This window comes from Pholcus phalangioides, unplaced genomic scaffold, assembly GCF_987345545.1.
Source record: "Pholcus phalangioides strain wild (caught in Gottingen) unplaced genomic scaffold, Ppha-v1.0 ptg000013l_1, whole genome shotgun sequence".
Taxonomy (NCBI): domain Eukaryota; kingdom Metazoa; phylum Arthropoda; class Arachnida; order Araneae; family Pholcidae; genus Pholcus; species Pholcus phalangioides.
In genome coordinates, this window is record NW_028301606.1 from 21,973,516 (window position 1) to 21,996,786 (window position 23,271).

The 23,271-nt window shown below is 33.0% G+C and overlaps 1 protein-coding gene across 1 annotated transcript; it reads right to left on the reverse strand.

The window, feature by feature from the left end:
- Nucleotides 1-1,244: 1,244 nt before the first annotated feature.
- Nucleotides 1,245-22,872, reverse strand: Lam (Lamin). The gene is made up of 11 exons (XM_089240883.1): nt 22,306-22,872; nt 19,806-19,938; nt 18,191-18,340; nt 17,787-17,957; nt 14,703-14,828; nt 14,008-14,228; nt 13,234-13,444; nt 10,972-11,076; nt 7,714-7,830; nt 7,009-7,110; nt 1,245-4,257 (listed from the first exon to the last, which is right to left on the reverse strand). The coding sequence occupies exons 1-11, from the start codon at nt 22,707-22,709 to the stop codon at nt 4,216-4,218; spliced, it is 1,782 nt and encodes a 593-aa protein (XP_089097009.1). The 5' UTR covers nt 22,710-22,872; the 3' UTR covers nt 1,245-4,215.
- Nucleotides 22,873-23,271: the final 399 nt, after the last annotated feature.

Genomic DNA, 23,271 nt, shown 5'->3' on the forward strand with positions numbered 1-23,271 from the left:
CCATGATTTGCAGTGATAAATTGAAGATCCCTGGTTTATAGCAAATGAACTAATTTTGTGAATCTGCTGGACTCTGGCATATTTGACTTCACAGATCAACATCTTCAGCAGTTCAAGACCCTTCAAAAATATAAAATTAAGAACCTTAAAAGTGCAACATTTTCTCTCTTTGAAGCAAAATTAACAGGATAATTAAGATTTCTGAGAAATTCCTTGCTCTCCCTTAAAATTAGGATCCCTGATCAAAGGTGTGTACGGGTGACCTATAAATATTAATGCAATTGAAGTCAGTGTTGAAATGCTATAGCTTTGCTGCCATCTATCCAGAAACTCTAACTTCAATTCTCAAACAGAAAAATAGCACCTATACTGTCATCTATTATTCAGCAAGCAAACAAAAAAACTTCTGAAACAGATTGCAACACACAAATTGTGAGTATTTTTTACCGCTAGTCAAAGTCGAATGTGCTTGTCAACAAACATGGTAACTTGCATGTTGAATTTGCTGGGGTCTATTCTCCTAAAATCCCTAGGCTGGCTCCTCTGCCATGTTTGTGCAAAGTGTGACCTCAATATTATCATTATAGCCAACAGCTGTTTCCTTTGCAATTTTTTTATGAGCAGACATCACTTTGAACTGTGTATAACATGTTTTTTGGCAAATTATCACTGCATGTGCAAGTTTGTGTTAGATCAAAACTTAAATCACAAAAAAACCCTTATTTTTGACAAGGGGCCGTTCAAGTATTACGTAAGCAAATTTAAATTTTCAGCCATTTTTGACCCCCCCCCCCCTTTTCAGCAAAATTTCGTCATCAGCTCTGCCCCTCTGAATCCCAACTCATATTTTCAAAAAGGGTGGTTGATGACGTAAGCATTATTCAAACCCCCCCCCCCCCCCCACATGGATGACTTAATACTTGAATGGCCCCCCAATCACTGAATAAACCTTTTTAATTTGCGAACCAGTGTCTCAATTATCGGCGATAAAGGTGTGCTGAAAACTCTTCAAATACCTCAATATTATTTATAAAAATTACAATTTTTATACATGACCACTCAGAGCCATATTTACATTTCACCAATCGGAAGTTTTAGCGCATAGGGTCTACATGAAAAGTCAATTTTATTTGAAAACTTTTTACAATTGAAAATGTTTCTGAAGTCAGTTTTGGATATATCAACTGTGTGCGTGTAAACAATTTGAAAGTCTGTAGGGGAAAAATAAGTTGACTTCAATAAAAAAAAAATCATAAAAACTTTATTCAATCCTTTCAAATACAGAGACCAATTTCAGAAGGAAAAAAAATATATTGGCACACACATTAGAAAAAATGAACATTAAGCACAAATTATTTCACTGACCAATGATTTCAAATAAGATCTCATTGCAACTTTATCCTTGTGTGTTTCAAAAAATATTTGTTACACATGCAATAAACAAAAAAAAAACAAGACTGTCTTGTTGAGACCTTTCAAAACATGAGTGAACGATTAATTCCATCCTTTTAAATTTGCAATAACTTACTGTTATTCCCTGTGTATATAGACTATAGGTTATCTAAGTAGAGCTGTTTTACATGTTGCAGGCAACCATTAGTAAATGAACAAGTAGTCCAAGAAAAAAATTTTTCTTTCAAACTCATTCCTAGTGTATGTATATATCATTACATAGTTAGGTATTTTTACCCAACCACTCTCATGAAAAAAATCAAAATGATGCAAATTTATGTGTGTCTTCTTTTAAGAGATAACACAGAGGGAACAGTGTCTTGTGAGCGATCTATGTCCCTTTCAATATGTATAACCTGAAAAAACACTTCCATTTAAGTAACAAAAAGTTTGATTTCATATATTCAGAAATTGCACTGTATCCAAGTTTTCATTTCAGCTCTCCTTCAGGCTAATACACAGGAAATTACAAAATGCAATATTCTTACATGCAAACAAATGAAACTGATTGTAGCCAAGTCCCACAGATTCAGCCAATAATGCATTAAATTTAGTAAAATGTTAATTTTCAGACACATTTAAAAGTCTGTAAACGTTTTATGAAACTACAAAAATTGTGTGGCACTTCTAGTTTCCATAGAACAATTCCAAATATAAACTGTAGAATCACATTACACCCAGTTTGCAAGAGTGGAAATGGCAACATATAGATGATGAAAATTAGAGAAATTACTATATGCTGTTTTTTAAAAAATTCCCTAAGTAGCCCAAATATAAGCAACATTAGTAACAAATAAAAATTTTGTAAAGGAGCCGAGGCTAGCATAACTACATCCAGATCACACCTGTTAATCAAATATTGCCCGCAGCATCTTTACATTCTAGAACCCCTAATTTGAGGTCAGGTTAGTCCTTGAATTGTTCATTATGGTGAATTATATTGTGAAGTCTATAGATTATCACTAAAAGACAAAATTTTATTAATCTGCAAGAATCTTCACTTGAAATTTCTTGAATGTTAGTAACAAAAATACATCAAAGATTGCACATTATTAGTGAATGGAATCTGCATGACAAAGTGATTCCACTATTGCTATAACTGAAATGCCACAGAGCATCACAGAAGTAAACCAAAATTGAAGCAATAAAATACAATTTTGCTTCCCATGTCTTGTCTCAGGTCATTTTTGACTGAAGAGCAAAAAAGAGACTGTGAGCCAAGACCCTCATAACAAGAGATTCTAACCAAGAAATTGCACAAGTGCAGGTTCGCAAAATGTGCCCTACAGAGTTAAATGCAACCGGCAGAATGTTCGAGGATAATCATAGAACAAATTTATAAGCAACATCTAAAAAACAAGACATGAATTGCATAAGGGCTGATTGGTGAACAGATTCGATCTGGATAATGTGATGTAATAGAACTGAAATTCGACTATTTCATGAAATTTACCAAAAATCATGAATGTTCAATAACATAAACTTCTTAAATATTGAAATATTTTTTAACTCAATCATATTATCATTACTGAATTTGTGCTTAATTATGGCTACTAAAATATGGCAGAAGTTTTGCAATTCAATTATATAAAATTAGAAATTATATATCAAGGCAAATAACTGACTTTCAACCACTTACATGCCTTTTATTTTCTTCCATATTTGCCTCATTTGGAGAACTTTTTAACATGTAAATTATGAGTGCAATGGTTATGATTAATAAAGAGTCCACATTCTCGAAACATCTCAAAATACAAATTTTTAATTACATCTAAAATCCTCAAGTGTTTGAAGTTCCTTTTAAAAAATATGAATGGATCACCCACAACAACGGGTCCATTTCGATATTCAAAGTAAAGCTGATGATGAATATTATATTAGCACATCATAAGTAATTCAACAAGTAACGAAAGATATCAATGGCTATTCTTAATAAGGGGAAAAAAACAAAACAATGACACATATGATATAAACACACACACATAATAAAAAATATTCAATATAAAGACATTTTTTTGACAAACTCGACAACGGGAGAAGAAAAAAAATGATAAAAATTCCAAATAGCGAAAAGTGATGTTTCCAGAAAACAATGCACATACATATCTTAAAACAAAAAAAAGAAAACACCATTGCATTTTTCAATGGCTGACAAGCAAACCCAAAATTCAAAGCAATATTTAAAAAATACTAACACTGCGTAAAAAGTTACTACTTCTACTTTCAAAAACATTTTATAAATCATTATTACGAACAATATGTGAGCGATTATGAAAGTCATATTCCAAGTTTACAGATGAGATCATCTCTTATTTTAGCATGCCAAAAAATATTTATTTCCAATGGATTCACGAAAAAAATGGTCTATTCCTTATATACGAAAGTTATTTTTAAATATTCCACAACTCATTCACGATGCATGAAAACACAAAAAAGTGATGACATTTAATTGGACTGCTGAAACACAATAAACTAGGAAATGAAACAAACCCGATCGTAGTTTGGTGTTTCAGCTAATGGCAGTGTAGAATGAAAAAAAAAAAAAATTGCAATATACTTTCACAATAGCTCTTCAAAATTATATATATAAAAGAAAAACAATGATATATATAGAGTTCACAGCAGAGAAAAACGTAACTTAAAGCAGGAGGATAGTGGGAGGGGGAGGATGCATTCAGCCAAGGTCCCCGTTAGAAATGCTGAAAACACCACTTTTGTCTTGGTTTCTTGATGACCATGGCAGATGAAGATTGATGACACTAATCACATTATAGTGCACCTCTCTTGCGGATGGGAAGGATCCCCCTGGAAATAAAAGTCAAATTTTAACATAATGAGTTTACGTAAGTCTTATCAAGTTATTTAAAATAATTTTTTACAGTCAAAAACTTAATTTTACAGTGTTTCATGAATTTGACAAAAATCTAGGCACCAGCTGTTTTTTTTGTCAAGTATATATATTTTTTCCCACAACCAGTAATCACATACAAAATAGTAGCTGCAATACCGATTTCTTTTAATTGCTGTAGAGACTTAGCAGCCCAGGATTTGTTGAGCCCAGTAATACAAGAAGCAAAAAAGTCAAGTTAGCCAATAATTCTAAAATATGAAAAATGAAAATCCCGATAACTTTACTCCGGCCACTTTTTTTAAATGAAATAGAAGACAAAACACGGTGGCAAACAAGGATACAAATTGATAACCATCCATATTGTATTCATGATGAACACTGACTACTACTACTTGAGCATATAATCAAACTTGGATATTCAGGACAATAAGCAATGACTGAAGAAAGGGCGCCCCAAAGCAGAATGTTTTGCAATGAGCCCTCAGCTGACTGAAAATGTTCTGCTGTAAAAATTCCCATAATATGTAGTGTTTTATCTAATAGTTTTTTTAAAATCCTTCCAAATTATTCTACAGTACCACTGATTGTACTGCGATGTAGGTCACAGATTTCGGTACACTCTGCTTCAGGGGAAGAGTGTTCTCTCCCTTCTTGCTAATTCTTGAGGAGAAAGTTATGAGTTTCATTGAGCATAAGATCAGTCTAACGTTTCAATGGATTGATGTTAATCTGTTAGTATTCAATAATTTACATATCTTTGAAACAAACAGTATTTAAATGTGATCAAGCTGTCACTTTGAAAGGAAAGTCTGCCTCCTCCCCAACATACATTAATGCTAAAAAGGAAAAAAAATTATATTAGCCTGCTTTTTTTTATTTGAATGCCCGTTGAGACATAAAATTTCATTGTCCTCAGACTATCATACTTGAAAAACTGAATTATACTCAATGATATTTCCCACCTCAAACACTAGCAAAAATAAATGTCTTATAGATCAGTGCATCTAATTTGAGGGCAATTGTATACTATGGTGAAATAAACACTCGTAATTTTCGTATTCAGTGAAATGCCTATGTAACGAATACAAAATATACTATATGCAAGGATACAAGAAGTTATCATTAGAGTTGGAATATATGAACACCATAAAAAGTGCATCGGGATACTTGATTATTAGAGATGGGACGAATATTCGACCACTATTTTGTATTCAGCCCTTTTACCGAATAATGCCCAAATATTCGGCTGAATATCTGTAAATCCAAGCGCAACAAACTAATTTAAAAAAACTATATTAATTGGAATTTTTCACATAAATTAAAAAATTTGCTGATTATATTTTATTGTGTGTGGGGTATATCCATTTCTGTAAGAGAAGCTATGTCCGGGTGAATTTTTAGGATAAATAAAACATAGAATAGAATCCTACTGCAATAAGTGGAAGTGAGCATGAATTACACAAGTTCAATAACTGAAGGATGTACCTGGACAAGAAACATCAAGATACTGAAAGAGGGCAAAGCACATTTAAAGGGGAAAAATAAGTTGTAAATTTTATGATGCATTGCCTAATTTGGAGTAAATAATAGTTGACTTTTTTTTGATTAGATGTAAAATTGCAACAAGTTTTGAAAGGATCAATTTTTTCAACACTTGTTGCAAAAATTGATCCTTTAAGTAATATTTAAATACAATACTGTAGAACTTGGATAATTCAAACTTTTACAAACTCCCCTTGAGTTTTCTGTCTAATTTAATGTTAAAACTTGCTTAATTTGACGTTAGAGAGAAAAAAAAATTTATGATTTTTGTATCAGCAAATTTGGTTTGGAAAAATTCTAAAAGTCACAGACTGTTTTATTTGACCAAGTTGTTAAACAACAAATTTTCAAAACAAAAGTTTTGAATATTCTGTTTTTCTGTATTCTTTTTATGATAATTTAGTACCTATTTTGATATTGTTCAGCTGGAATGCATCGAGAATGTGTACCACTTGATACCAATTATGTTATTTAACCTATGGATCAAGGTATACCATTCTCAAAATCTGAATCTCTTTATAGTCAAAATACAATTTGTAATACCTTACTGAAAGTGTATTTCATTGATAGCATAAGAATGACAAGCAAAATTTGGAAAACAGTTTCATAACTGATAAAATTTTAATAATGGATGACTATTACTTCCCCCTGTGTGAATGTTGATGATTAAGTTGCAATTTGCAGTCTTTTTGCGGCTCCAGAATAGATTTGGATAATTCAAATTTTGGATAAACAAACTTCTTTCCGGTGACTTTTGAATTAACCAAGTTCGACTATATATCATCGTTAAATTTGATTTTCACCATCATGACAATAAAAATCTTCCAATTACCAGTTTTTAAATATTTATAATAAATTGTATAATTGAAATGCAATATCATTTCAAATTATCAATAGTTTCATTTTCAATTAAAAACACTAATTTTATTTATAATTTTGATGAATTTTAAGAAAATTGATATTCAGCCAAAACACTATTCGTCCCATCCCTAGTGATTAAGAGTATTGTTATATAGGATTTTCACTATATAATGGACAGTTTTTTTTTTAATATTAAAATTCACACACATGTTCTATTTCAAAAAAAAAAAAAAAAACACACACACACACCAATTTCCACCAAGGGTGGGAGGGAGAACTTTTAAAGCAATAATATTACTCACCCTTTGATGATACAGTTCTTCACCCACATCATCATCATCATCAAAGGCACACAATTCAGAGCTTCGGTGGACTCTTTTGGATGTTTCTCGGGAAGCCATTTCCTATAACAGATTTTTTATAAACTTTTCTAACCATAGAATTTATTGATTCCTCACCAAAATGCCTAAATCAAACTTAAAAAAATGCAAAGATGTTTTTTTTCTAACCCTATTAACCAAATACTAAGGCAAACAAGATGTTGCTGAAGGGTATGCATATTTTTTGCAATAAAGAAATTGAAGGAAAATTATAGAAAACCCATATTATCATCATCTATGCGCCCTTTGGTGAATGATTATGAATCAAATCTGCTACACAAGCAAAGTATAAGAAAATTGGAAAATGTTGCTGCAAAAAGAAGCTCAACCTTATTCATTTGAATCTATTGTGCTCACCTTTAACTGTGGAATTAAAAAATTTTCCTTTCAATATTCTGATTCAGACTTGTGCAAGGCTGAACAGGTTGTTTCACAAGAAAACTCACATTTGATGCTTGAGTGAATATAGTATTTACCTCATTTACATCTGTGAAACTGGTACACACAAGTTCATTTTTTTCCTAAGGTTTATCCAACTGTAATGGTTGGCATCAGGTGTTAAAGTTGCATTACTGAAATTATATTACTGTTCATATTACGGTCATACGAGTGATAATCTGAACTTACTTCACCATTGTTGTTTAATAACGTTGTAGACATTACTTCGGCTGTAAACCATTTCTGTCCTTTCATGACAACATCAGATGGAGGATTATGACTTGCACCTGAATCAGCGCTCCACACCTATGATAGAAATAAATATCTGATGTAGATGTACTTATGAGCAATGAATGCATCATAACTTAATATAAGATTTGTTGATTAAGAGTGAATTTCTGTTTCAAACAAAATTAACAAATATTTGTTACTTTGTAGTAACAATCATATCAAAACCTTGCACTCAAATATTGATTTTAAATATAAAAATCCTCATTAAAAATATACAAATTGATTGCGTGTAATGTTTAAAAAGTCACTATGTTATACAAAGAATAATCACTTAATTTTCTGCTTTCTTCAGACTTATTTTGGACAGTATATATATATATTTCTTGTAAAATATACAATTTGAATAGAGCATAACATAAAAGCTGAAGGAAAAACTATGAAATGATTTGATATTCTTTGATTCAAGATGATTGATATTCCTGCCCTTCCAAAATTTCTTTTAACTGCTTATATATGTGTATAGATATAAACATCTGTGTACTCTTTTTACAGCAGATAGGTGTTTAGAAAGTTCTTTTACGCTATATATGTAATATTGATTTCTGTTATTTTTTAATTATCTAGATAATCACAGATACATAAAACAATACCCTTATTGTGCATAACATTAGAATATACCTAGCAATCAAATGACTAAACTTTGACTAAAACATCCTTCAATTTGGCAGTGCTGATTGCATTGATGTGCTTAAGAAACTCCTTATTCTTAGTGAAAAAGTAACAATGAACAAGTTTGACTACGATGATATATTTACTATTATATAATGCAATGTTTTTCCAATTAAAGCTGTATCTAAACGTGCAAACAATGCTTTGGGTATCAAGCTCTAGTTTGATTGAAGTAAGTAATAATACTTTTTAAAATGCCAGATTTATACAATGTAAGTCATGAAATTTTAAGATTATAAATGAGTTAAATTAGCGAATTACGTATGCTGTGCGAGAATTTTTACTTTGAAATACAATTTAGGCAGATCAAAAAATTTAAAATATCAAAATAGGTACTTTTACACTCAGTAATCATATTTTAATCCGAAATATAAAAACTTTAATTTGCATAAAAGTTTTTTGTTATTTAACATAACTATCAGGTTAAAAAACTATTTGACAACATTGAGAGTAAGTTTTGACTGTTTCAATACTGAGTTAGTTTCTGAAGTAAAAAATTTAACCCTAATCCCCTATCACACATTTTGAATAAATACCTTCATTTCATTTGGTAAATATCACAGGTAAAAAAAAGAGGAAGCAGTGGTTTAGACAAAATGGACCATAAAATTATATATAATCTATTTTGGACTCTTTGTAAGCAGAAAAATTTAAAATTGCAAATTATAATATTTTGTTTTAATTATTGTAATAAATTAACGTTAAAAAAACATAATATACAAAAAAGTAAGTTTCTCATGATTTATACCCATTTTATTCAAAATATTATCCAAAAGCATTTTCATGGTTTTTGATGGTTTTCAACAGTTTTTGATGCTTGTCATGTAAAAAACCGGTTTCTGACCTCAAAAACCCAACCCTGGTTATTTCCAGGTTAAATTAATTGAAAAAAAAGTTTATAGTATGGGATGCATCCAACAGAAACTTTTACCCAGTCAATTTCCTTTGGAGGAGAAGTATGAAAATATTTTATTGCCCAGTGTCAGCAGATATAGCAAATGATGACATCAAGGAATATTGCATCTCTAATGTCATCACCTAGTATCAAACTGACAGAATTGAAGATTTAAAAACATTTAATTTCCATTCCACAATTGTTCCACACTATATTAAAAGTATAGTGTAGAATAATTATGCATTTCATATACATAAATAAGTCTCTACCTCCATTATTGTTACTTTTGTGTGTATAAATTAATAATTATATTTTGCGTCACTATTTTTTTTTTATATTTTTTATTTAAATATATGGCTTATATTAAAAATACTCTCATATTATTTTTACAGTAATATATATATTTTTCATATTTGTAATCTTATCGTTTCAAGGTACAAGGTCCCTTGTTACATACCTTGGAACATTTTTGCCTTTTCAAAAATCCATATTTTGTGATTTCAGTCAGAAAGGCAATTAAAATTCCACGATACTTAATACAGTTTACAGCTACTAAAAATTACTTAGTGAAAGTTTATAGTAAAAATTGACTGAGAAGCATCCTGATTATGTCTGTCAATTTCAGTAATGTCAAATGAATTAGAAACTAGAAAATTAAGAAAATTAGAAACTTCACAGTCATTAAAATTAAAAAATTTTAATGACTGTGAATAAAGTGCAGATATCATTAATATACCGTACATACTCGTGTATGAGACTAGTTTTTGTGGAAAAATTTGTTCAAGTTCCTCAGTTTTAGATGAAAAAATATCGATCTCTATCTCTGCAATCAGTAGTCACTTTTGTAGCAGTATTCAGTAAATACCGGCATTATTGATATGGGATATGCTCAAACCCCACAGAACGGATAATATCAAAGCAGAGGCAAAGAAATCGAAAACATCATTGGCTTTGATACCAGGTAGACTAATGTCGATTGTACAACCTTTAGATGTGAGCATCAACAAGTCTCTCAAAAGACTATTTGAGGAATTTGTGGACCAAATGGATGAGTTCCGATGATAAAGAAACTACAAAAAGTGGTGCCTTCAAGAAACCTGACATTGGCCTAGTGCGCTAATGGGTACATGAGGCGTGGAATTCTGTTTCGCCGATCCTTCAAAAAGTGTTGCATTAGCAATGCAATGGACGGAATTGAAGATGATATCCTCTTTGAAAATGACAATGGTGATGACAGCCCATATGAGGATAAAAACGAAGATGTCGTATCTCGTATGATGATCTGATGGATTATAATGAGCTTATAGACTCAGAAGGAAAGGATTAAAAAGTTTATATCATTTTCTATTGTAAATTTTTGCAAGCTATTCATTTCGCATGAAAATATAATATTTTTTTTCTTTGAAATGCAACAGATTTTTTTGGGGTCGGCTCATACACGGGTTTTCAATTTATTGCGATTTTGGTGGTCCTGAAGTAAGGGGGGTCGGCTTATACACGAGTATATATAGTATTCAAAAACTCAATTTTATAAAATATTCAATTATAGTTACAAAATTTTAAGAAGGCCTAAAAATTAGAGATAAACGTACAGTCAAATAAGAATTTGCCTTTATGACCAGCTGTCTATGGAATTTGAATGTAGTTTCTTGCTCTCCTGCTTTGCGTATGAGTTGCCATGCCCCCAGCGGTATATCCTAGAAAACAGATATCCAAATTACATATTGTAAATCAAAAAACAAAATCAAATATAATGGAGCTGCATCAATGTGAACTTAATCATATGAATACATATTTTATGTAACACAGTTAATGTATAATATTTCTTTTGTACACATTCTTGTATTTATAGTGTGAAAAAAAAGGGGCAATTTCCCATCTAGGACTTTTTTTTATCACATGGTCCTGAGGACATAATGTCAAACAGGATCCCCAGCAACATTTTCCTGCATCATAGCTGCCAACTTATGAAAATGAAAATTACGGAGATTTTTGTGTGGACCTGTATTTTATACTAAAACCGCTCCCTAATAAATACAAAAGGAATTTTTCCAAATGAAATAGGGATTTTTCCAAATGAAATAGGGATTTTCTACACATAAAAGTTGAAGCATGAATGTTTGTTCACATGTTCCTGAACTGTAGGAATTTCATTAAAATTTGTGCGTGGGAATAAAATTCCCAAGTGAAATATTTCCAATGGATTCACGAAAAAAATGGTCTATTCCTTATATACAAAAGTTATTTTTAAATATTCCACAACAAAAAACAAGTGAAATTGGAGGCCAAAACTTCAATGATGATCTTAAAAAAAATATTGTGTTCAGAAACGTTGTGAACAAACATTCTATGCTAATGACCCCATAATCATCGGAAAATGAAGGGAAAAAGTGTCAATTTCGGAAAAACACAGACTTGTTTTTTTTGATTTCACATGGGTGAATGCCAGTCTTTCCACCATGACCGATGCTTATGTCCTTAACACAACTTATACAAAAAGAAAAAGTCTGTCTTTTCTAGAACGTTTGATGAAAGGAAAATTCATCGGAATAAGTATCTTTCAAATTGATTACATTTTTTTTGCTTATCAGTATTCATGTTTTGTTATCGCACATACGTAACTACAACAAAAGAGGAAGTTTTGACCACATGCACGTCACTATAATCTTCAATTATCCAGGACTATTGGCTGCTAAGCTATTTCCCTGCACAATAAGACAAACAACTTTTCTTGTTACCATGAATTTGTAAAACTTCCTTAAAAAAGGAATTTCCCACTATCCCCCCCGTTCACGACGTGACATTTCGAAAGGGGAAAAAAACAGAGGCCTAAGACTTTTTGCCCCACAAGAAATTCCTAAGGGATTGTTTTCAGAAGGTGGGATTCTTTTTAAATGAAGTAGTGGTGGTCGCCGCTGTGGTGGTCGAGTGGTTATAGTACCGGACTCGTGATGCGAGGATCCGGGTTCGAACCCCACAGTGGTGGTCGGCTGAAGTTGGTTTTCTGTGGTTCCCAACTTCAAGGCGCAAATGCGAGCCGATCTCCCCGTTAAAAAGTCTCGCCACAGAGAGCAACAGTCCTACAACGGTAAATCATTCAACCATAACACTTCACTCATAGTTAGTAAAACTGGGGGCAGATGACAGCACTACACATAACAAGCATTACACAGAAACAAACTTTACGTCAGGTTGCACTACACGTACACGCACATTCCCGCATGTACCTGTTCGTTGGGGGGTTCCGCGGGGGGGGCATGTGCTGTGTAGCAGTAGTAGGTAGGGGCTCGGGGATCCATGATGTTCTTAAGTCAGCCACCTCGTTGGGCAATTTGCCTGTTGTGGCGTTGTATTTGTATTTGTAGGGAATTTAAAGGGATAATTAGAGATTTTTGTGAAAATTCTGGAGATTTAAGAACTTTTCGGGAGGTTGAGAGATTAAGTTAAAATTCGGGAGACTTGGCAGCTATGCTGCATGAAAACCTTTCATAAGATATCTTACACCTGATAACTTGCATTTTGAAAATGACAAGTCCAGATATTTTTCAAAGACGATTTCGTGATATGGAACATTTTTTCCTATCATTTTATTTTACACCTGTTCAAAATATCGAGGAATCTTACTTCATGAGAACAAATATAACATTTCTAACATGAACCTACAAAATGAACAGTGTGAGAAAAGACAAACTAAAAAAAATTTTAATAGGAGAAATTGAAAAATATCACATTGAACTGTTTGTCTTTGATTCAAAGCCTTTGAATCAAGTTCATTATAATTTATTAAGAATTTTTTGCAAATGGCAAATTCTGATCATTTACAATGAAAGTACAAATGAAGAAAAAAATCTTACTGTGTTTCCTTTGTTGAAGAGTTTGACATATTTTCCTTCTGGATCATGATCATTAATCTCAACATCGCCTTTGGCAGAAGAACTGGAGCTGAAATCACTGCTACTTTTTTCACCTGTGTGCATAACAGTGCGTTTCCTCTTACCTCGAAGAGGTGTACGCCTGACCGGAGTACTGCGGGCTTCTGGTGACTTGAATGGAGTTATATTCAACCTGCAGAAACAAGGCTGATTTAAACAACCAGGACATTTGCTGCAAATCTTAGATAGAATACTTCATTTGCAGAGGCTATTTTGAGAGGTTAAATTTTTTTTCCTTTCGATTAACGAATACATTAATAATTTACGAAAATCTATGAATTTCATTAATTCAGAAAAACAATTTTTTTAATCTTGTTATTAACCAAAATCAGTAAAATGTTTTGTCACTGGGAAAATTCTTATCACATAATTTCTTTGGTAAGCTAGCAAATGTCCTCATTCAAATAATTCATTTACAGTGTAAGTGATTGTATTCAAGCAACTCCACGAGTTACACATGAATATTCATAACATTATAGCTCTTGAAATGCAAATTTAACAGAACTAGAATTTTTACTCTTAGCATCAGTGAAGACAAAAAAAAAAATAATAATAATAATAATAGCTATTAACTGACAACACAAATACAATTCCATTGAATTGAACAATTTAATTCTAACCGAACATCGTGAAGTTTAATTGAACACTTTTCTGTAACAAAGAACAGAAAAACTACCACATGATGAGCAATTTTACCTTGTTTCTTCCACTTCTAAAAGTTTTCGATATGCTGCAATTTCCATGTCAAGGGCAACTTTGATATCAAGCAGGTCTTGGTATTCCTGAAGCTGCTTATCAACATCGGCTCGTAAAGCCTTGATCTCTTCCTCCTTTGATTGAAGTGCCATATGGTGCCAATCCCTCTCCTGCGCTAAGAGTGTTTCTAAATCTTTGACACGACTCTTTAGGGAATCATTCTGAAATTGCAGAAGAAAAAAAAAATTTAGCCAAACCAAGCAGTTACAAATTAAATTCAGGTCCCTGTACAATTTTATTAGTAACCAGTGTTTGCCACAATACACATTTAGTGAATGATTTGCGTATAACAATTAATTTTACTCCAAATTTTAGGTAATTTATTTTCAATTACCCAAATTTTTTATCTAGTTCTAATATATATATATCTTATCTAAATATTTGGATAAAAAATTTTAATAGGAGAAATTCCTATGTTATCCTAAATTCTTTTCTTCAGTGAGTTATTTCTCACTTAAGTAAAAAAAATCCCTTAAAATTCTGGAGAGGAGTGAAATTACTCTACAAAATTATATTTTCAGAAAACACCAATAACAACCAAATGCCTAGCGTTTCCTTCATCTTTTACTTTAATGCACAGATTCTTCTAAATTTCTTTTAATGCACAGAAAAAAAGAGAAAGAACATCCACAAACCTGAGACTGTAACTCCTTTATCTTTGTGGTCAAGGACTCAACTTTTGATTTTACAGTGCGCAATTCATCTTTGGTGGAACTGCCACTGTTTCGACACTGATCATATAATTTCTGGAGGTCACTTAGCTGAAAAGAAAGATCAAGAGCTGTTTTTACATCATTAAAGAGAGGAAAAAACACTAAAAAAAAAAAAAAAAAAATGCTGGTTTCACAAAATATTTTCTCTACCCACAAAAACTAATTTTTATCGCTAGTAAAAACACAATGTCTAAAAATCACTGAAGTGGTTTCAGGACTTTTTTAAGGCTGTAATATTGGAGACATAGTGATTGAGTTTCAATATATAAGACAAGTATGGCTCAGTTTTATTTGGTTTTCACTTGAACAAAAGATATAGTGGCTGTCTTATAGCCTATAAGATGACATTGAATAATGAAAAACAGCGTCTTTTTTGTTAATGCAGACAGAATGCTACAAGAAAATGTATTTGGATCTCTTCTTCACAGACTTCGTTTACCAACAGCATGGTGTGCCATTTCCATCACTAGCCATTTCTTGAATTGCACATAGCCAGGATTGGTTTTTGACATGACAAGCATCAAAAACTGGTTTAAACTGTCAAAAAATGATTTAAACCATCAAAAACTGTCGAAAACCAAAAATCTAAATGAATGCCTTTTGATAATGTTTTGAACACAGTAGGTATACAACATGATGAAAAACTTACTTTTTTGCATACCAGAATGTTTATTTTTAAAGATTAATTTATTACAATAATTAAAACAAAATAATTGTAATTTGCAATTTTGAATTCTTCAGTTCATGATTTGAATTGAATTCACAATTTGAATTTTTCAACATAAGAGCCTAGAACATATAAAATATAATTTTATGGTTTATTTATCTAAGCTACTCATTATCTGTGTTCAATTTGCTAAGTGGAATAGAGCTGCTTATTCAAAATATGTATGATAGGGCATCAGGGTTAGGTTTTTGACCCCAGAAACTAACTCAGTATTAAAACTATCAAAATCTTACTGTCAATGATGTCAAATAGTTTGTTAACTTGATAGATATGTTAAATAACAAAACACTTTTATTTAGATTAAAGGGTTTTGTATTCAGAATGATAATTACTGAGGAAAAATATCTATTTTGATATTTTAAATTTTCTGATCCGCCCAAAATTTTATTCCATATGAAAATTCTCATGCAGCATCTGATAATGCACTAATTAAAAACTCATTTTCACCTAAAAATTTCTTAGATCAGGGTGTATAAATTCACAGAGCTTTAAAGAGTATTTTCAACCAAAGCAGAGCTGACAAGACTTGATACCCAAAGCATTTGTTCTGCACGTTTGAATACAGCTTTAATTGGAAAACCATTGCAAATATGCTAGTAAATATACCATATCAAAGTGCAAAAGTAAGAATAACTAAGTTTTACATATAAGCTAGCATTACCCAATTAAATGACATTTTAGTCCTGCAATTTAGTATTTTGATCACTAGATATATTTCAATGTTATGCACAATAAGAGTATTGTTTTAAATATCAGTGGTTATCTAGATAATTCAATAATAACAGAAAAATCAACATTGCATACATGATGTAATAAACTTTTTTAAACACTTATCTGTTGTAAAAAAGAGGACAACAGATGGTTTATATCAATACAAACATATATAAGCAGTTGAAGAAATTTTGGAAGGTCAAGAATCATCTTGAATCAAAGAATGTCAAATCGTTTCACAGTTTCCCCTTCAATGTTCATGTTTTGCTTTATTCAAATTTTATAAGAAAAAAACATATATATTGTCCAAAATAATTCTGTCGAGAGTAGAAAATTATTTTAGAATCATTAAATATTTATTCTTTGTATAACACAGTCACTTTAAACATTACATGCAATTAACATATGCATTTCCAATGGGAATTTTTATATTGAAAAGCAATATTTGAGGTTAATGACTGAGGGTTTTCGATGCGAGTTTAAACTGTGGTTTAAACTATCAAAAACTGCCATGTGTCAAAAACCTGCCAACCCTGCACATAGCAAAAATGTGGATTAGGTGCGCTGGGAATGATCCCCAGGGACCAGATGTTTATGACATTCACATGTTTGTGGGGTTTCTTTTACTTGGGGTATTTTTAACATTGTCGTCACTTTTCAAATTTTTTGACTGTGAAAAAAAAAAGGTTGAAAAACTAATATGGATATCAATTGCATTGAACACTCCCTGAAGCAGAATATGCAGAAAACTGCAATGTAGGCTGCGGAACAACGGTGTTACTGCAGAACACCACAAAACATTTTGCTTTGGGTTAGAGCACTTACAAAAAAAAAAAAATGTGCATAAATGAGTTGGAAAATTAGAGATGTGAGGTGAGAATATTCTGAAAATATTCTCCTGGATGTAAAAATTTGAGGATAATCGAGAATATTCATCAAAAAGATGGGTTTGGCTCCCTAACCAAAAACATTTTCTCAGGTGAGGGCTTGTTTTGTACTGAAAAAAAACCCCACTACCTGTCCTAGTACGCCAGTGTTCCTAACCGATTAGAAACACCTAACCTTGATGAAATCTAAATGTTGGCAAAAAATTTACATACAATATTTTTAGGGCAACAACATCTAGGCCAGACCTTGATGATCAACTGCTGACAAGGACCCTATATTCCTTGCCCAAATAAACCATGGTATTCCTATTCCAAAATAATAAAAAAACTGGGTAACTGTAAAATCTTGTGACCATAAAATCAAATAATTAAATTCTAGAACCTATCCAGTCATTTAGATTCTCCATACTACACGTCTCAAAAGTTATGAACTTTTTACATAACTGCCCAATATGCAAATTATAAATATATGTATGAATACGTCAAAACAGAGAATTTGTGTACCACATTCATATTCAAATGAAAATCACTAGCTGCAACATTAAAATTTTTTAAAATGAATATCAAATAATATAGTAAAAATTTGTGCTATTCAGTATGGATATACCGTTCAACCAATTAATTATGAAACTATAATTTTGTAAAATGAAATTTTTCCTTGAAATACCAGAAAGATTTTACCTTAGACTCATACAGGCTTTCGATTTCATCTCTGTTAACCCTCATCTGTGTTTCATATTGCTCCCGTATTTCTCGAAGCGTATCAGCCAGCTTTTGTTCGTATTGCTCTTTAACGCTAAAATCAATGTCTGATATCTCGGTACGCTTCAGATGTCTCGATTCTGACATTTCCTGTTATACAAAATAAGATGGTAGCTCAACAAATTCCAGAACATAGCGCAAGATAGCAATATTCGCAGCATGCATACAATCAATTTCATCAATACGTAAATGGAAAACACATTTAATATTCTGTCAATATGAAATAAATACTGTATCAATCAAAATATAAAGCACGAAAGAGCAAGAGACTTATTGCATATGCACTTTTTACTCTAAGCAAGTTTGGTGTATAAAGAAAATACCTGTTCATGAATGCTTTCTTTGAAAGAAATCTCCTCCTTCATGCTTTGGAGCTTATTGAGCAAGTCCACTTTATAAACTGCATCTTCTTCCAACTGACCATTAGCCTCAGCCAACTGCTTGACAAACCTATCTCTGTCAGATTCTGCTTCCTAAAGAGAAAAATAAATTCAAACATTATTACCTAGTCAATTTTAAATATATTGCATTCTTAAGGTGTTTATATATTAACACACAGATCATGCAACGAAAGCCTTCACAATTGGTTGTTCAGTAATTTGTATGGTGTTGTGAATGATTCTTGAGCTGTTTGAACTGGACCATCGTGGAATTGGTTTTTTTCAACAAACACAAAGGAAGTTTGTGTACCCACGAACAGATTAGAACCACTACAAGGGGTAGCAGATATAGCAAGATTGGTGCACTAATGTATGCCTTTACGAGATGAAGTCAAACCTGTCCATGAAGACCCAGTGTTACTAAAAACTGCTAAAGTGGTTCATGTGCTACTAATAATAGTGAAACAATAGGAACGTGTGTGTGACCTAACCATGTTCTACACATAACATTTCTGGTTTCTTCAGATTTTCTACAGCAGGACTGGACAAGTGCCAGGTTGCCACAAGGACTAGAAAATCAATATTGGTGCCTAAAATTTCCTAAATGCGGTTTCTGAATCAAAGTCTAGGGGGGTGACGCAAAATTTTCTGATTTCATTATGCTACATCTTTCAACATAGGGAAAATAAAACATTATTTAGGACTATTTTTCTATACTATATATTTATTTAGGACTATTATTACATTATTAGGACTATTTACTAAGCAAAATACCATGCTTGGCTCCTAAGAAATTTGGCTGGTGCCTAAATATATTTTTTGATTTGTTAAGCCCCAATATACAATATTTTTTAACATGGCTATGGCGAACCTAAAGTATGAAAACAAGATGCAACAAACGTTACACAGATGTCTTTCATTACAATTAGGCCTATCTATAATTTTTCAACTTTTACAACTAAAAAAATCACTATTACAGTGAAACACTTATAATATGATACACAAGGAAGAAACTGGAGAATACTATCATTATAAATGAGTTACCATTAAGCAGGGTTGGAAAAAAAACAGTTTTTTGGTTTGCCGAAATGATGTGGTTGCACAAAATAGATTACACTGCTGGTCAAGTACAGCATCATCTGCTAGCACTTTTTTTTTTCTTTTGCCAAAGAAATTTCCATTGCTTCAGGAGTATACATGTAAATTTTCAAGTCATTTTTACCAGTAGTTATTGTATAGTTTTGGAAGGAAAACTTTTAATTATAATCACCCTGCATATAGCTGATTATTTTTCATAAATCTGTTACAACTATACAGTAGAACCTTGATTAACTGGGCTTAACTATGAAAGTATAAAATAAAACTATTGAATATTAAGACTGGGTGATCTCACTTACACACAAACACACGCGGCTGGTGTCTTTATTGGATTATAAGACCACCTGTGCCGTTAGCAGTTAGCATGATGGTGTCATTACTGTTGCGTTATAAATGGTATAGGCCTACATACACAACAAACTAATTGCATCAAGTATTTTTTTTCACAGAGGATAATTACCTTCAAAGCTTCGTCAATCCGTTTTTTCTCAGCCAAAAGTTGATTGAGACGAGCCTGGAGATCTTGATTTAGTCCTTCTGCGTTAATCAGCTTCTTCTCTGTAGAAGCAAAATCTTTTTCCTTTTTGTGAAGTCTAAAAAAATAAATTTAGAAAAAAACATTTATTTTCTCTAAGCAAGTTAACAAAAGCAAAATGCAATGTTTCTTGTTTTTCCACTTTAGGACATTAATCCAATTGTTTCTCAATAGCCGGGTCACAGCCCAGCACCAGGCCCATCAGTCAAACTGAGCCACGAGTGGTTTCATTTTTACCCTTTTACTTCCCATTGATCACCAGCATGGTTGGACTTTGCAATCATGAAAAAGAAATCAACCATGCCACTGGCTTCCAAAGGTTGAGAACCACTGGTCTACACTAAGTATGCTTCTTGTGGAGTAAATGAATATGTTTGTGTTTTTTCCCCGACCATGCACAAACTGGTTATGACAAAATCGCCACAGCTTCCTGCCATAGAATATTCAGGAGATGTGTGACTCGTGTCTGAGACAGGGCTTGACAAATCGCAGGCACCAGGTCAACTAAAAAATTGATATTGGAGCATAAAATTTTCTACATGTGGTTTCTGATTTGGAGTTTGAGGATGACACAAAATCTTCAGATTTCATTGCGCTACATCTTATAGCACAGAACTCTAGGTTTGCTAGTGCATGAAAACATTTTCATGCAGAGAAAAACTTTCACACTTGTTAGCAATATGTGACAAACTGATTTTTACCGTCACTTAAGGAGCATGGATTATCAAGGCAAGAGCCTAAATGTCTACGTTTTTTAGTTTTGAGTGAGAAGCAAAATGTTCCACGGCGCAAGAAAAAATCTCACGCAACGAGTTCTGCCATGTTAACATGTAAAAAAGTAAAAGAAAATATTGTTCAGGGCTGATTGAACAAAATAACACGATTGACTCTTCAGAAATTGTGCTGCCGATTAAATATTTTTTGATTTGTCAAGTCCTGCTCTTAGATGCATTCACATGGGTTAATTCCCAATATACAGTATATGTTTGCTGTCAAAATAGCAGTATATTATCAATATCAATGCCATCCTTTCTGCACATTTTTAAATGGGTGTTCTTACCTTTCTGCCAGTAACCTTAGTAAATAGCACCAAATCGAGCCTGGCATTAAAGAAATTGTCACCGGGCAATAACATACCATACATTGGAAATTTACCCCTTGTTTCTATAATGCATTTACATATTTTTTTTTATTAAAATGACAACTGTCAACAAAAATGTATTTGAACAACAATTGCTTAAGTACATCATAGAATCTACATTAATGAGAACGCTATTGAGAAAATAAAAAAATTACTGTTAAGCTACGCATGTGTGCGATACCGCTATCAAGAAAACATCAAAAGGATCATTGTATTAGCTTAAAAACATCAAATGAATTCAACATTGAAGAATTTTCTTTCTAGTCACTTCCCCCACTGTCTAGTTGCCAGTGATCTGACACCAGTTTCCTTTAAAGCAGTGTATAACATCAATGAAAATCCTCCAGTGCATGCAAACCACGAAATACACCATAGCTGGATATAGAGTATTACCCTCCTGTGTATATATAATAAAAATTAAAGGGATCAGCACTACATGAAATCTAATCCTGGAAAATAGATAGGTTTCTGTTTTACAATTTCATTCAAAAAATGGGGGACGGGTAATTGCATAGCCCAGCATTACAACCCACATTTGAATACTTCCCATATTACATATTAACTTCAGTTACTCTGGTTTATTATCTTCATTTAAAAAATAGGTGAAATAAATTCAATAAAGACATACACGTTCTACATTTCGGTATACAAATTGTCCTTTTATTACTTTCAGAGACTAAAGAAATACAGTAACCTAGGTTGATAACATACTCGCCTAAAGTACCAAAGGATGTTTTCAGATGTCACGAGTTGGTTACACCTGAATCCTCGACAAAAACTTCACATATAATACGAGGTACAACAGAAATAACTACTGTAAGGAGTCCCAACCACGCAACAATCTCTCGTGAGTATAAAAAGGTAAAGTATTGAACACTGCTGATCAGAATCAGCAATTATAGGTCCCAGTCTAATTAACCCTCCTGTGCAGAAAATGACCACGACACCAAACAAAAAAGATCAAAGAATCGGCCTAATTAGGTTCAAACTTGTAAGAAATTGTCCAGCAATCCCAAACTTCCCAAAAAGGAAATGTTAACAATGTAAGATAGAAATGAGTACAAGGCAAACAATACATGGGGCATTTAAAAACAGTTATGGCATTTCGAGCATAACATTGACATAGTTTTTGATTCTAAGCTTTAATGTGTACGCCACTGTTTTCATTTGTATGGGGCAAAGAATATACTAATGCTGACAATGCTAATTCTAGTGGTATTCCTATTTGTCAATTAGACACTTTGTGAGACAATCACATGGCTATAGATTGAGCGGTATACTCACTTGTGTTGAGCATCGTCCAATTCGGACTTCCACTTGGTACACTCAATCTGCAGACGAGCCTTGTCACGGGCTGTCTCATCCAAAAGCTTCCTGGCATCTGACAACTCCTTCTCGTACATATTCTTGATGCTGCTGACTTCGCGGGTCACCGTCTCCTGGGTGGTCTGGACCTGGACGCTCAATCGGCTGTTCTCGGTCTCGAGGTGTCGGACCCGGTCGATATAAGCTGCGAGTCGATCATTCAAATTCGCCAGCTCCACTTTCTCTTGCATTCGAGTCAGCCTGGTCGGACTCAGCGGAGAAGCCGGATGGCCGCTCGACGAAGTCGTGACCTGTGGGCTGCTCAGGGAAGAGGTCGTGCTTTGCTGCGATAACGTAGACTTCCTGGTCGTCTTGGTAGCCATGGCTGTTTATCCCGAGAAGGATGGTGCTACGAATTGAAACACACGATAACAAACTCTCTCGCAGTAACTCACTATCAACAGTCAATAGATACCGGCTTTTTTTCTCCAAACCGCACCCCGCAGAGATTAAAATGGCTGTAGCAGCGGCAACGGTCGAATACACGAAGCTGTTGCCATTCGCGCGATTCGAAATTCCATAGGCGGAAGTGAAACAAAAACCTGAAACTCCCTCAGAAAAGATAGCAATTCCTTCTTACTTCCTAAACGTGCTAAATTCTATAGAAATATTTTTGGAACTTTTTGTTGTTTATTTTTTTCCCCTCCAATACCTCTCGATGCTGTGCTTGAGCTTGAACAGAGGCAGTATCTAAGACATCCCCCCCCCAACTTGCTGAAGGGACCTTTGGCGGGCGGGGAGGGGCACTCTATAGTGAATTTGTGGCGTGTATAAAGAAAAAAAATCACCTCCGACCTTCGGATTGGGTTGTTTTAAGAGCACCATGAGCCCCCGGGCATTGATTTTTTCTGTGCCCCCCCCCCCAACTGATTAGAAGCGATTTCT